This window comes from Pipistrellus hanaki, assembly GCF_964339955.1.
Source record: "Pipistrellus hanaki genome assembly, chromosome: 5".
Taxonomy (NCBI): domain Eukaryota; kingdom Metazoa; phylum Chordata; class Mammalia; order Chiroptera; family Vespertilionidae; genus Pipistrellus; species Pipistrellus hanaki.
In genome coordinates this window covers 76,724,909-76,740,512 of record NC_140507.1, presented here as the reverse complement: position 1 = coordinate 76,740,512, position 15,604 = coordinate 76,724,909, and the positions used below count along the sequence as shown (strand labels likewise).

Here is a 15,604-nt window from a genome sequence, read left to right as displayed (position 1 = left end):
GTATTTGGCAAATTCATATAAACTTGCCATAATAAACATCATAAATGGGCTTACTTTTTTATTTTTTATATATATTTAAAAAAAAACAATAAAAAACTATTTAAAAAAAGAGAGAGAGAGAGAGAGAGAGAGAGAAAAGTGAAGCCAACTAGAAATAAAAAGACAAATATATGATTCTACTTGCAGGAGGTCCCTAGGAGTCAAATCCATGGAGACACAGAGTAGGTGGTGGGTGCCAGGGCTGGGGGCAGGGGAGGGTGGGGCTAGTGTTGAATGGCTAGGGGTCCAGCTGGGGAAGGTGAAAAGGCTGTGGATGCCAAAACCGGTTTGGCTCAGTGGTAGAGCGTCGGTCTGCGGACTGAAGGGTCCCGGGTTCGATTCCGGTCAGGGGCATGTGCGTTGGTTGCGGGCACATCCCCGGTGGGGGGTGTGCAGGAGGCGGCTGGTCGATGTTTCTCTCTCATTGACGTTTCTGGTTCTCTCTCTCCCTTCCTCTCTGTAAAAAAATCAATAAAATATATATTTAAAAAAAGAAAAGGCTGTGGAGCTGGGTGGCGGTGATGACTGCACAACCATGTGAGTGTGGTGATGCCACTGAGCTTACACTTAAATCAGGGTTCACATGGAAGTTTTGTAGTTATGTGTACTTCACCACAATTAAAAACAGAACAAGTGAGAAAAAAAAAAAGAAATATAAAGGGAAGGGAGGGAAAGAGCAAGAAAAGGAAGGAAGGAAGGAAGGAAGGAAGGAAGGAAGGAAGGAAGGAAGGAAGGAAGGAAGGAAGGAAAGAAGGAAGGGAGGGAGGGAGGGAGGGAGGGAGGGAGGAAGGGAGGGAGAAGGAAGGAAGGAAGGGAGAAAGAAAGGAAAGAAGGGAGAAGGAAGGAAGGGAGAAAGAAATGAAAGAAGGGAGAAGGAAAGAAGGAAGGGAGAAAGAAAGGAAAGAAGGGAGAAGGAAGGAAAGAAGAAAGGAAGGAAGGAAGGGAAGAGGAGGGGAAAAGGAAGGTTAAAGAAAGAAAAGAGAAACAAAACAACCCTTTGTCAAAGCTCCCCCAGCCACACACCAACCTTGGCTCCCACAGCTCCTCGGGGCAGCACAGCCGCCTGGGCTCCCTCAGGACGCCCGCACCTGCTGCCAGGAGCTGCAGAAACCCGGGAGGAAGAGCCCACCAGGCCCCCTGGAGGCCCATGGAACTGGGCGCTCCCGTCCTGCATGCAGGACACAGGGTGCCTCGGCGGCCTGCCTGGAGCCAGGCTCTTCCCTCCTGGGTGAATGGATGCAGCTCTTGGTTTTGGGTGCAGGTATGGGCTGGACACGGCTAGTGCCTGCAACTAGAGTGCCCTCCTTTTCTTTCTTAATTTAAAAAATGGATCATTGTGGCAAAATACATGACAAAATGTACCACCTTAACAACGTTGAGTGTACAATTCAGTAGCATTAATAAACACATTCACGCTGTTGTGCAAACATCACCACCATCCGCTTTCAGAACTTTTTAATCTTCTAACTCCCCATCCCCACCCCAGCCCCTGACACCCCCACCATTCTACTTTCTGTCTCCATCAATCTGACTGCTGTAAGCACCTCATATAAGGGGAATCACACAGTATTTATCCTTTTATGTCTGATTTATGCCGCTTAGCTTAATGTCATCAAGATTCACACATTTTATAGCATGTGCTAGAATTACCTCTTTTTAAAAGGCTAAACAATATCCTGCTGGATGGATATACCACATTTTGTTTATTCATTCATCAATGGACACTTGGGTTACTTTTCCCTTTTGACTTTTGTCTCGTTAATCCTCACCTGAGGATATTTTTTTCCATTGCTTTTTCAGAGAGAATGGAAGGGAGGGAAGGGGAGGGAAAGAAGAGAGAGAGAGAGAGAGAGAGAGAGAGAGAGAGAGAGAGAGAGAGAGACTGATGTGAGAGAGACACACTGACTAGTTGCCTCCTGCATGTGCCCCAATGTGGGTAGGGATCAAACCTGCAACAGAGGTAGGTGCCCTTGACCGGGAATCGAACCCTCGACCCTTCAGTGCAAGGGCTGATGCTCTAATCACTGAGCAGCCAGGCTCCCTTCTGGCTCTTTTGAATAATGCTATGAACTTGGGTGTGCATATTTCCTTGCGTCCCTGCTTCCAATTCTTCTGGGTAAATATTCAGAAGTGAAATTGCTGGGTCACATGGTAATTCTATTTTTAATTGTTTGTGGAAACTTCATACTGTTTTGTGCAACAGCCACGCCGCTTCACATTCCTTTTCTTTATTTATAGAATCCCAATCCTGTTTCAGACTATAAGGTGCCCAGTTAAAATACGTTCCCAGAAGATGACATGATACTGTATATATGGAATCCTAGAGAGTCCACCAAAAAAACTCCTAAAACTGGTATGTAAGTACAAAGAAGTCCCACAGCCTGGCTCACAGGGCTCGGTGACTGAGCATTGACCTAGGAACCAGGCGGTTCTGTTTCTGACCAGGACACATGCTGAAGGTTGATCCCCAGTGTGCGGTGTGCAGGAGACATCTAATCAATGATTCTCTCTCATCACTGATGTTTTTCTATCTCCTTTCCTCTCTGAAACCAATAAAATTTATATATTTAAAAATCCCATATATCCTTTGCCTAGATTTAAGGTTCAGATTAGGCCTTTCTTAATCAAAAAGTAAGAATTTCAGCTGCGGCTGGGTGGCTCAGTTGGTTGGAGTGCCATCCCATACACTAAAAGGTTGCAGGTTCGATTCCCAGTCAGGGCACATACCTAGGTTCAGGTTCAATCCCCAGTTGGGGAAGCATATGGGAGGCAACCGATCACCCTCATGCTGATGTTTCTCTCTCATCAATAAAAAACAAACCATATCCTTGGGTGAGACTTAAATAAAAAAGAATTTTGGATTTCATAATTGAGATAGAAAATCACTTCTAGGAGCCCTGGTCCATGTGACTCAGTTGGTTGAGTATCATCCCATGCACCAAAGGGTTGCTGGTTTAATTCCTCCTCAGGTAACATGCTCTGGTTCTGGCCTCAATCCCCTGTGGAAGAACTATATTTCTCTCTCCTCTCCTCTCCTTTCCTCTTCTTTCTTCTCCTCTCCTCTCTTCTCTCCCTCTCCCTTTTTTTTTTTTTTTGAAATGATAAATGCATTTTAAAAATCATTCCTAGGAGAATTTGGTTGGTATAAATTATAATTGATAAACTTTAAAAAACTCCAGAAGTTTTCAGCTCCAATCTCTCAGATTGTCAGTAGCTGTTTTATTTCCATTTCATTTCATAGTCATACATGTCTTCATTTATAGACTTCTTGAAAAAATATATTTACTATCAAACAGATTTAACAATCAAGTGTTCTAATAAAGTGTAATGATGAGACAAAAAAAAACAAACAAAAAAAACTTTCCCAGACTCTTGCTGCTGCTGGTTGGCCTGACACCCGGCTCTAACCAATGAAGCAAGTGGCAATTCCTGCCCAGGAAACATACAATCCGTGACCGTTTGTCCTGGGCCCTGTCCTCCCTCTGCTCCCGTCTGTGCATTACATCGGTGCCCGGAAGTGAGGCCGCTGTCCCGCCCACATGGAGTGAAAGTCACACAGGAGAATGCTAAGAGCAGCCGGGGCCTGGACTGCCTGCCATGTTACTTTCAAACAATAAGACCCAGTTATTTAAATCCGCTGTCCTCTCACACGCAGCTGAATGCAATCCTATCAAAAGGGTTCAAGGCAACGGCTTCAGGGACCTTCCAGAAGAGTGTTTTAACTTTGTCTTGATTTTCGTTGGCAAAGAACCACACAGTCTGAACATAAACCCCAACTCTGCACTTCCTGTGTGGCCTTGGGCAAGTTACTTGCTTCTTTTGTGCCTTGATTTCTTCCTCTGTCAAACCGGATGTGCATCAGCTCACTTGTTAGGACCAGCACCTGCTGGTCCAAATCAGTTAATAGTATTTGCTGCTCTTATTGTTATTATTGTTGTTGTGGGGATTCCACGAGTCCTCTGGGGAAACCAGACACCTCATCCTGCCATTCAGGTCTCACCTCTCAGTCTGAACTTTTTTAAAAATTATTATTATAATTTATATTTATTTATTTTTCGTCGTTAATCCTCACCCAAGGATATTTTTTCCAACTGACTCTTAGAGAGGGTGAAAGGGAGAGACAGAGACAGAGAAAAACATCGATATGAGAGAAAGAAATTAATTGGTTGCTTCCTGCACACACCCTGACCTGACTGGGAACCTGCAACCAACGTACCTGCCTTTGACCAGATTCGAACCTGGGACTCTTCAGTCCAAAGATCAATGCTCTATCCACTGAGCAAAACTGGCTAGGGCTCAGTCTAAACTCGTGCTGACATTTTTCATGCTGTTCCCTCTGCCAAATGCCTTTTTTTTTTTTTTTTTTTTTTTTTTTTTAACTCCCCTTATCTAACCTTAGTAGGCATTTTGTCTGCCCAGCAGCCATTCTACCTACTTCTGGTAAGAGAGGGGAAGGAGGGACTATCCCTCCCTGATTCTCAGTCTTGTGAGGAACAGCCATTCTCTGCCTGACAATCCCCAGGGATTGGCCACATGACTCCGACCTGGCCAATTAGAACTAAAAAATCACCTTCAACTTTAGAGATTGATTCAAAGATGGGCATGTGACTCAAGCCAACCAATGAGAGGATTGGGAAACAGGAGCTCTCTTTCCGTTGGGTTAGTTGGAGGATTTAGGGTGATGGAGCAAGGGTGTTATCTTCTCATTTGCCACCTCTCGAGGAGGGCCTGCCAAGAAGGAAGCCCCCAGAGAGGAAAGAAAAGAACCAAGCATGGCCGAAACCGGTTTGGCTCAATGGATAGAGCGTCGGCTTGGGGACTGAAGGGTCCCGGGTTCGATTCCGGTCGGGGGCATGTGCCGTGGTTGCGGGCACATCCCCGGTGGGGGGTGTGCAGGAGGCAGCTGATTGATGATGACTCTCTCTCATCGATGTTTCTGACTCTCTATCTCTCCCTTCCTCTCTGTACAAAATCAATAAAATATATTTTAAAAAAAGAACCAAGCACGGAGTCCTGCCCTCAGGGCTAGATCTGAGCACCTAGATACAGCCATGCCTGCAGGCATCCCTTGGATTTTTTCAGTTGCGTGTACCAGTATATTTCCTTTTGCATAAGCTAGTTTGAGTTGAATTTCTGACACACTCAACTGTAGCTCCTGCCTAATAGGACAAACACACTCTTACTTCGAAGGCTCAGCTCAAGTATCACCTCCTCTCAAAAGCCCACCAACCTCCCCGCTCCATCACTGGTGACCGAGTGTTCCTCCTATGCTCTGCCATGATTACCCAGGCAGCAATATCGCCACGAGACCAGAAGCTGCTTGAGGGCAGGGACCTCATCACTCATGGCAGTATCCCCAGCTCCTAAGGGAGCTCAATAAACAATGAATGAATCAATGATAAGTGCAGCACTTTCTGAAGAAACCTTAGTAGGCAGTGGACTTTCAATAAAGTAATCTCAAAGTCACTTAAAGAATGAGCATTGGTTATCTTTATTCATCTAAAATCTCCTGAAATGTGCATTTTTCTGGAGAGAGGGGTCCTACTTTTCATCAGATTCTCAAAGAATGAGAGGTTTACAACCTCTGCCTTATAAAGAAAAATCCGTCTAAGATGTGGAGGTCAATATGTTAATTCATTCTGAATTTAATTGGGTCCCATCTACACTAATAAAAGAGAAACATGCAAATTGACCATACCTCCGCTACACCCATAAGCCATGCCCACAAGCCAATCAGGAGAGAGTGTGCAAATTAATCCAACCAAGATGGCTGCAGACACAGAGAGAGCAGGAGGCTTGGGTTGTCCTTGGCTGAGTGAGAGGGGCCGAAGGAGGTTGGGGGAGGGGGAGCGTTTGGTGCCCGATTGGGCTGGTTGGCCGCTGCCACAGTGGGCATCATAGTGACCAGTCATTCTAGTCATTCCAACGTTCTGGTCACTTGGCTTTTATATATACACTGAGTGCCCAAATTATTATAATCTCTGAACATATAATAATCTGGCCATTCAGGATATATATATATATATTAGGCCTGGTGCATGAATTCATACATGGGTGGGGTCCAGCCAGCCTGGCCAGGGGGAGGGGACATGGGTGGTTGACTAGCCTTCCTATTGGTCAAAGTCCTTGTCAAGGGGACAATTTGCACATTAGCCTTTTATTATATAGGATATACACTAAGTGGCCAGATTATTTTTTGTTCAGAGATCATAATAATCTGGCCACTCGGTGTATAGCTCTCTGTCTTCCTAAGGATAATATGGGCAAAAGCCAAAGCATTCCTTCCTCCTCTTTAACAGATGGATAAACTGAGGCACAGAGAAGGGAAGGGGTTTGCCCAAAGCCACAGAGCAGGTTGGTGGCAGAGCTGATCTCCCCTTCCTCAAGCTATGGCCCTTCCACCTTTATATTGTCTGCTCAGCATCAGAATCCCTTTCCTGCATTTGGGTATCTGCCTCTCAGCTGCATCCCACTTTGGACATTCCCAAGGCCAGATATTTGCTTCCCAGGTATCCATTGCAAAGAACATGAGCAAGTGGCTGGATTCAGCCAATTATGTCCTCACATCCCAGACTGACTCCAGAACCAGACTGCCGATCCGATTGTCCTTTTTACTTTAAAACCACCTCATATCTGGTTTGTGAAGAACCTGCTGAATACAATGTCTATTAGATTAAAACTGAACTGAAGTAACCCATGTCTGGGGCTAGAAAAACCACTGGTATCACCTCAAATGTTTGGTCCCAGGAGCTCCTACTTAGAACGTTCCTCTGAGGTTGATCTGAATTTCATTTACTTTCATTGTTATCTTTGTTTAATTATAGCAAGTACTTAAATGTAAAATCCTTACAAAGTAGAAAGCTTTGAAGCTTCTGAGAAGAAAGCAATAGACACCTACAATCAATTCAATATGATCAGTTTGTATTTTGTGTCTTCTAGTCTCTTCTATGTACGTGTGTGTGTATTCTACAAATTTACATATATGCCCATTTAAATTAAATATATTTAAAAAATATATAAATGTGTGCATTTTTATGAAGTGGGATTATTTTCTATGACAATGTGGTAAATCAGTAAATTTGTTCTCTGGGTCCAAAAAGGATTGTTCTTTTTTTGTCCCCAAGTCAAGTTAGTCATGGCCATATGACTTGATTAGGCCACATATGTTTTCCTGGGTTGGCAACCTGTGGAGGCACATGTCAAGACAGAACCTCCATACACCTGGGTTGCTGAGTGACTGACTATTGCAACACAAACTCATTGTGTGGGAAAAAAAAATCACTCTTTGTTGATTTAAACCACTTAGATGATGGGGGTGTTTGTTATAGCAGCATACAACCTGCCTGTCCTGATGGACACTATTTTTTTTTTCTACCCTTATTTTGAAATAATTATAGACTCACAAGAAGTTGTGCAAATAGTAGAGAGGTCCCCTGAGTTTCCTCCCCCATGGTTGGTAACATCCTACATAATTATAGTACTTTATTAAACCCAAGAAAGTGACATTAGTGAAGACTATAGACTTAACTCAAATTTTGTTGACTGATATAATTTTGTAGGTCCTTTCCTCCCTTTCTGTCATATATAAGCCCTTCTTCACACTCATGATATGATGTTTAATGGCTGTCCTGTATCTTCTGAATGAATCCTGACAGGCACTGCCACTCCATTATTTTTTTATAATAATTATTTTTTAAAATATTTATTGTTGCCGAAGCCGGTCTGGCTCAGTGGTAGAGCGTCGGTCTGCAGACTGAAGGGTCCCAGGTTCCATTCCGGTCGGGGGCATGTGCATTGGTTGCGGGCGCATCCCCGGTAGGGGGTGTGCGGGAGGCGGCTGGTCGATGTTTCTCTCTCATTGACGTTTCTAGCTCTCTATCTCTCCCCCTTCCTCTCTGTAAAAAATCAATAAAATATATTAAAAAAATATATTTATTGTTTAAAGTATTACATATGTCCCCCCTTGCCTTGCCACTCCATTATTGAGTACTTTCATTCCCAATGAAAATAATACTCCTTCATACTTTTGTATCTTTAATGATTTCCTTAAGAGAAATTCCTGAGAAAAGGTTATAAATATATTTTTTAAAATGTTAAATTGGATTTAGAGGGAGTGAAAGTGCTTTGTTGTTCCACTCATTTATGCACTTACTGGTTACCCTTTGTTTGTACCCTGACTGTGCATCAAACCAGAAACCCTAGAAGATATTCCAACCAAGCTACCTAGCCAGGGTAGGTATTACATTTATTTACTGATTTAAAAATATAGTTTTATTGATTTCATAGGAGAGGAAGAGATAGAAACATCAATGATGAGAGAATAATTGATTGGCTGCCTCCTCCATTCCCCCTACTGAAATCAAGCCTGAAACCCTGGCCATATGGCCTTGACCAGAATCAACCCAAAACACTTTAGTCCGCAGACAGACACTCTATCCACTGAGCCAAATCAGCTAGGACATTTAAAATTAATCCTGTCAGATTGCCTTTTAGAAAGTCACATCCAGGTATAGTCGCTAATATGGGGACCAGCCTCCCATCACCTTGCCAACACTGCATTTTATTATTTAACAAATCATTACCAATTTGCTAAGCTGAATAATAATAATAATAATAATAATAATAATAATAATAATTTCATCGCTTTAATTTGCATTTACTTGGTGGTTAATAGGATAACATCTCTTTCTTCTTTTTTTTTTTTTTTAAATATATTTTATTGATTTTGTACAGAGAAGAAGGGAGAGAGAGCTAGAAACATCGATGAGAGTGTCATTGATGAGCTGCCTCTTGCACACCCCCTACTGGGGATATGCCCTCAACCAAGGTACATGCCCTTGACCGGAATTGAACCCGGGACCCTTCAGTCCCCAAGCAGACGCTCTATCCATTGAGCCAAACAGGTCTCGGCAACATCTCTTTTTTCACATACTGGTATTGCTTCTTTTTAAAAAAATCCTCATCCAAGGATGTTTCTCAGTATTATTGTTATTTTTTTAGAGAGAGAGATCAATTTAAGAGAAAAACATGGATTGGTTGCCTCCCATACACATCCCTACTGGGTATCTAACCTGGGATGTGTCCTGATCAGAAATTGAATCCACAACTTTTTGGTATAAAGGCTGATGGTCCAACTGAGTCACCAGTCAGGACCCTATTTGTATTTCTTCGTTGCGGTTCCTGAAGATAAGTAGCAAATAGAAAGAACTTAAAGTATTCAGCAAACAAGCTAACATTTTCCAGTTTCCACCAATTCCACTTTCCCATTCCCCTCCTGTTGGTTACTTATCAACAAGCCTTCATGGAATATGCTTTGAAAACACACCTTTTTAGGGTTTTTTTAGGGAGAGCCTACATGCTTCCTCCCCTAGACTGTCTACAAAGTAAAAGGGAAGGAAAATGATTTTTTAAAGTTCATCAGTGTCCACTTTCTTCTCTATTGATTGGGAGAGATTTGTTGTTGCACTTATTTATGCATTCATTGGTTAATTCTTGTATGTACCCCAACCAGGGATCGAACCCACAACCTTGGTGAAATGGGATGACACCCTAACCAACTGCACCACCTTGGCCAGGGCAGGAGAGTGACATTGGAGATGAGGCTCAGGGGAAGATTTGCATTATGGGAAGAGGGACAGGAAGTCTGCAGTGTAAAATTTGTGTAGCTGAAGTAGATATAATTTGGCTGGAGAGATGCCAGACTCAGATGATCAGGGCCCCATGTGCACTCAGGAATGATAACAGTTTAGAAGCCTCTGGCCACATGGGACAAACAGCATGGCCAGGAACCATGGTGGAAGCTGGGGAACCAGGGAGGAGCTGAGGACACTGGTCCAGACTAGCGATGACTCGTGGTGGTGACTCAGATGGGGGCCAAGGATGGAGCAGGTGGATGGATTGAAGAAGTTAGAGGAGAATGGGTTGAGAAGAGACTGACAGCTGTCAGAGGGGAGGCCGGGATGAAGGCTGGGTGTAAAAAGTGAAGTGATTAAGCAAAGAAAAAACCACCACCTCATAGACACAGACAACAGTATGGTGGTTACCAGAGGGAAAGGGGGTGGGGAAAGGTAAGAGAGGACAAAGGGGGGATAAGTCATGATAGAAGGAGACTTGGTTTGGTGAACACACAATACAATATACAGACGGTTTATAGAATTGTACACCTGAAACCTACTATGTAATTTTTTTTATTAATTGATGTCACCCAAGTAAATTCAATTTAAAAATTAGGCTCTATGTCGTGATACGGAGAGCTGCGAGGTTCTAGAACTGCATGGAGGATGGAGGATGTGTGGCACTGTGTCAGGCATGCAGTCCCAGTCTTCCTGGCTGCCCCCTCCCAGTTCCGGCTACGTCAAGGCACTCTGCGGGTTCCTTTCCTGCCCTGACACCTGACATTCCAGCCTTAAGCCATTCCATGGAAGTCCCACCCATGGCCTGCTGCTTCCCTGCCTCCCTGGACACAGAGAACCGCACCCCATTGCTCAACCGACCACCCTTTCCGTGGGGCCATTTCACTCCGCCAGACCCAAGGCCTTTCCTCCTGACCCAGAGCAAGTCTCTGCTCCTGAGGACTTTTGTGGCCCACAAGCCTGAGCTCAAATCTGGGTGGTCTTGGCAAGCGCCTCACCCTTTCTGAGCCCCACTTGTATCACCTGTGAGAAGGGCACAAAGTCCCCCACCCCTCAGGGTTGGTGGGAGGAAGGGGGAAGGCACTGACCAGCAGGGCAGAGATGGAGGGAGAGGCCATCCTCAGAAGGGTGCTGAGAGCAAAGGCTGGTGGGGGTGGGAGGCGGCAGAGAACAGCTGTCACCAGGAGCCGCAGGAGTTGACTGATGGAGGCCCCTGGTTCGTGGCCAGTGTCCACATGAGCTTGGTTCCAGGACCTCAGGCTAAGGTTGACATGGCAGAGCCAGGCCAGGGACCTGCAGCCCTGACCTCTCACCCCTACCAGAGTCCATGTGCTCCTGGGCCAAACCACGACACTTGGCTTTGCACATGTGGACACGCAAACCAACTCTGTCTGTCAACGCCTTTCATTTTTTTCTCTCAGAATAATTTTCCTTCTCATTGTCACAGAAAACATAAAAATGCCCGAAGTGAAAAACCTTCCTGAATATGTAGTTTTCTCATCTTCTAGTGGCTGAGAGATGCAGAGAGCTGCCCGAGATCACACAATTTGGAAGTGGCAGGGCCAGGATTCAAACCCCCCAACCACCTGGCATGGGAGGAGGACAAACGCAGCTTGAGAAACACCTGTTCCAAGACTAGCCGTACAGTCTTGGACAGATGCTTCTGTTCTGTGCCTCAGTTTTTACAGCTGAAAACAGGATAATCACGAGGTGAGCAGTGGGCTCAGACCTCATTTCCTGGGTCTTCAGGCTTCATAAGCCTTCCCTCCTTCCTTAGCAACAGAACCACACACAGCAAGAGCAGAAAGGCTGCATTTCTCAGCCCCCTATGCAGCTAGGTGTGACCATTCGACTGCATCATGGCCAATAGCACATATGAGTGTGTGTCAGTTTCCACAGAGGGTCTCTAAGGGGGGGGGGGCGCCTCCTATTGACAGCTGGGAACATGGAATGAACAGATGGAGCTCCTGCAGCCGCGTGGGCCAGGAGGTGACGTGGCCGTGTACTCCTGCACTCTGAGGCACCAACTCCAGACTCTGACATGAGAGATATGAACTCGTGTCTAACTTAAGTCAGAATTCTCAAACTATAGCATCATATTTTTCTCATTTTCCAGTCCTAAGTGTACTCTTTTCCCCTCTCAAGGGACTAATATTTTAAATTGGTCTCATCCTGAATACCATGAAACCAAGGGTTTGGTGAGCTGATTTTCTGTAAAGATTAAAATAAATTCAAATGTATTAAAATAAAGACAAAGCTATTAAGAGGGGGGTGAAAACAAAGGCGGCGGGGGGGGGGGGGCGGGGAGAGACTTTCAAAATGATGTAATGAGGATCTTGGCAAATCTCATCCCTAACAGCATCAACAATGAAACTACAGTGTTGTCAAAAACCATATCAGGATTCTGGAGATTTATCAAAGGAATTTGACAAATTAAGCATTTATTCAAGAAAACGGGAAGAATGACAGAGCAGTGGAGACAGTATTTTTTGTCTGGGGCTGTCTCCCCCACTTTCCCACGGGGGCCTCCCAGCTCTGCCCACTGCCATGGAGATCCCTGTGGAGGAGGCCGTTGATCTGGAGCTGAGCGGGAAGCTCAGGCCCTGGGGCTGCTGGAAGGAGGAGGGATCTGAGAGGAGAAGGAATGGGCAAGGTGAGGAGGTCTCCTAACTAGCTAAGTGGGGATCCTGGTCTCAAAAGATTGATAGTCAGACAGGAAGCCCAGGGATGAGACAGCCTCAGGTGGCCCCATACATCCGGAGGGGCTGGCCTCACGGCTTGGGTGAGCTGGAGAGAGCCCCGTGAACCCACAAATCTATGCAATTTGCTCTCAGGGAGGCTGTGTGCATGTGCTGAGAAAATGCAAGAGGGACGGGCAGGGAGCAAAGGTCTGACTTGCAAAATGCCTGAGCCTAGGCCGCTGGCACCACCTCTGAGCCACAAGCTGACCTTGGAGCTAGGCTGACCTGGTGTAATGCCGAGAGGAAGCCAGATTAAAATTAAAGAATTAAAAACAAACAAACAAACAAGAACTGAGCAACCATCAGCTGCTGCACACTGTTGGGGAGACATACACTGTAGTTAGTTCAGCAACGACTAAGCAAACAATAAACAAAACAAAACACAACTCTCCTCGGGAGGAATTGGAATTCAGAGTTGTGACAATCTGTTTTTTTTGTGTTTTTTTTTGACAATCTGTTTTTTAAATGTTGACTTTTAGCCCTGGCTGCGCAGCTCAGCTGGTTAGAGCGTTATCCTGATGTGCCACGGTTACCGGGTTCGATCCCCAGACAGGGCACATACAAGGAAAAAAAAAAAAAAAAAAAATCAACAAATAAAAAATAAAATAAAATGCCCACTTTTGAATAACAAATTCCAAGACATGCAAAGGAACAAGGAAGTGTGACCAACACTGAGGACAAGGGCAGCCAATAGAACCTTCCCCTGTGGGGGTCCAGGTGGTGGACTTGAAAGCACTGACCGCGCGGTATGGCCTGCCTGTTCACGTGACCATCCCCCGGATCCCGCGTGGCTGCAGGCAGGGCAGGAGGCTTGAACAAAGGATGGGAATGACAGTGGCACCCAGCAGGGCCCACAGCCCGAGCCTGTCCTTAGACGGTGTGAGGTCGGCCTCAGTGTCCACCGTGAGAGGCTCCCCAGGAGCTGGTGACAGGAGGACACGCGGCTCCTCGAGGCTGCCAGGCTTCACCGCCAATGCGCCCGGAGCGGGAACAAGTCCGCCAGAAGAAGGCAAAGGGCTGAGTTTTGCTGTTGGTTTAATTTATTACTGTTTGACATCCAGTGACACTGACATACCCCCGCCGGGCCCGCGGCCCCCGGCCCCAGCGAGCGTGACCTGTCCAATAAAATACAGTACAAGGAGTGGACGGCTACACACATGCATCCACGGCTTAAACTACAGTGACTCCAAACTGCGGCCGCAACAGTACTGCCAGGAAAAGAAAAGAAAAACAGGCGTCGTGTGTTCCCCAATTCATAATTCTTTTTTTTTTCTTTTTTTCTTTTTTTGTCATTTTAAACAGTTAATGCTGTTAACAAACGCTACTGATGCCAGGACAGGACCAGACACAAACAGCCCTACATCTTCTCTGTCATATAAATATGGAAGATTTTTGTTTATACAGTTATACCCCACGTCTGACACTACATCTGCTGCTACCCGTTACTGCTAAGAGCTACACCGCCTCGGCTCTGGGACGAGGGGCTTGGGGTCGAGACTCTGGAATGTCCGGATTCAGTCTTCCTCGCTGCCACTTCCTGAGCGGTCCTGGAGGGGACAGGAGAAGAGAGCATGAGCCGTCTGCATCCTGGAGGGGACCCTGAGGCTGAGACGCTGGTGGAGGCAATGGGACTGCTTTTCCTGGGTGTGTGAGAGCAGCCCAGGCACTGAGACTGGAGGCGGAGCGGACTCTGGCCTCAGCCCCTTCTGCCACGCCATCTCTCGCCTGAGGACTGGCCCCGTACCCACACGGACCCTTCCTTGGAATCTGGGAGTCTCACCACGTCCTCCCTGCTTCATCCACTGCGTATGCCCTGTCCTTGTGCCCCTGACCTTGCATTTCAAAACCACCGTGGCTGGTCCTAACCATGAAAGATCTTTGCTCCGCTGTTTAAACATTTTGAGCAGCTTGGCAAGGGCCATAAAATGCCCCGCTGGATCTGGACTGGGCAGGTGGGGCACTCTTATGGTCCAGACCTAAAGCACAGGCACACCTCCTCGTGGTCAGAGCAGCACTGACACCCTCAGAAGGTCAGGCACGTCTTCAGACAGATTTATTGCAAGGTACTTAGTTTTGCTATTATTGCAAATGGCTCTAGAAGAAGAGCAACACCAAAATGGTGCCTCCTGAGCTTGGCCAGGAGCCTGGCTCCATAATCCAGCCCACCTCTCTGCTTCGTAGAAGAGGAAACTGAGGCTCGGAAGTAAAGTGAACTAACTGCCCAGGTCAGGGAAGGGCCAGGTGTCTGGACTGGGACCAGGAGGCAAAGCTTATTTAGACCCAGCACGTGGGTCTGGTCCCACACCCCACATCCCCCAAACCGCCCTCTGTGGGCTTGACAAGCCTGCAGCTTCTCCCCAGTGTGTGGGACCACCGCCTGCAACAGGGGACATGCATCGGCGCCATTCGTGGTTTTTGCTCCATACCATTCTGTAACTGAGGAGCCAGGCCTTTTTTAACCCAGTAGCATTGTTAGGAAATCCTCCCAGGCTGGCGAGAACACAGCCCCGAGCGGAGACCCAGGCACATGGGGTTAAAGGACAGTGACAGCTGTGACTGGACGGCAAGGCACTGTGTCTGCTTGGAAGGCTGAGGGGACAGGGACTGTACAGGGGCATCTCAAATCAGTGTCTCCTGCCTCAAAAAAGACCCGGCCCCACCTTGGGCCACGGCAGGACAGCCCTGGGCTCCTGTGCAGACTGCTGCAGTGGGAACAGAATGGGATACCCACCCTGTTCCCGGACGCCCACTGGTGTACAGGCGTCTAGTGTCACATGGACCTGGGCTTGAGTTACATGTCATATAATGATGAGCCCCAGCTTCCCCATCTGTGGAGTGGGGATGTGAAAGCCTAACAGGTAGGTGTACCAGTTAATAATGTGGATTTTATAATCAGAAAACACGATCAATTCAAGAGAACATCAAGTGCTTCATTCAAAGTATTGTCCATCACTAGCTACACTTTATTCCATTTTTCAGGTAATTTGTGGATACCATCCCAATAGAACTTGTCTTGTTTTGAGGCAAATGATTCAGAGACCCAATTTTCCACTTCTTCGTACGTTCTGAAGTGCTGCTCAGAAAGTATGTCATTGATCAGAACAAATGGTAATCTGAAGGAGCAAGGTCTGGTAAATATGCCAGTGGGTTAATACTTCCCAGGCAAGATCTTTTAATGTTTCTTTAACTGGT

The 15,604-nt window shown here is 46.2% G+C and overlaps 1 protein-coding gene across 5 annotated transcripts in view; it reads right to left on the bottom strand.

Moving 5' to 3' along the window:
* Nucleotides 1-13,430: 13,430 nt before the first annotated feature.
* The window catches only part of SMARCA4 (SWI/SNF related BAF chromatin remodeling complex subunit ATPase 4), a 93,237-nt gene continuing 91,063 nt past the window's right edge, over nt 13,431-15,604 (bottom strand). For all 5 annotated transcript variants that reach the window (XM_084885648.1, XM_084885644.1, XM_084885645.1 and 2 more), the window contains one exon: nt 13,431-13,959. In XM_084885648.1, the coding sequence (XP_084741774.1) occupies nt 13,927-13,959 (33 nt within the window). In that variant the 3' untranslated portion in view covers nt 13,431-13,926. The remainder of the gene's footprint in view (nt 13,960-15,604) is intronic.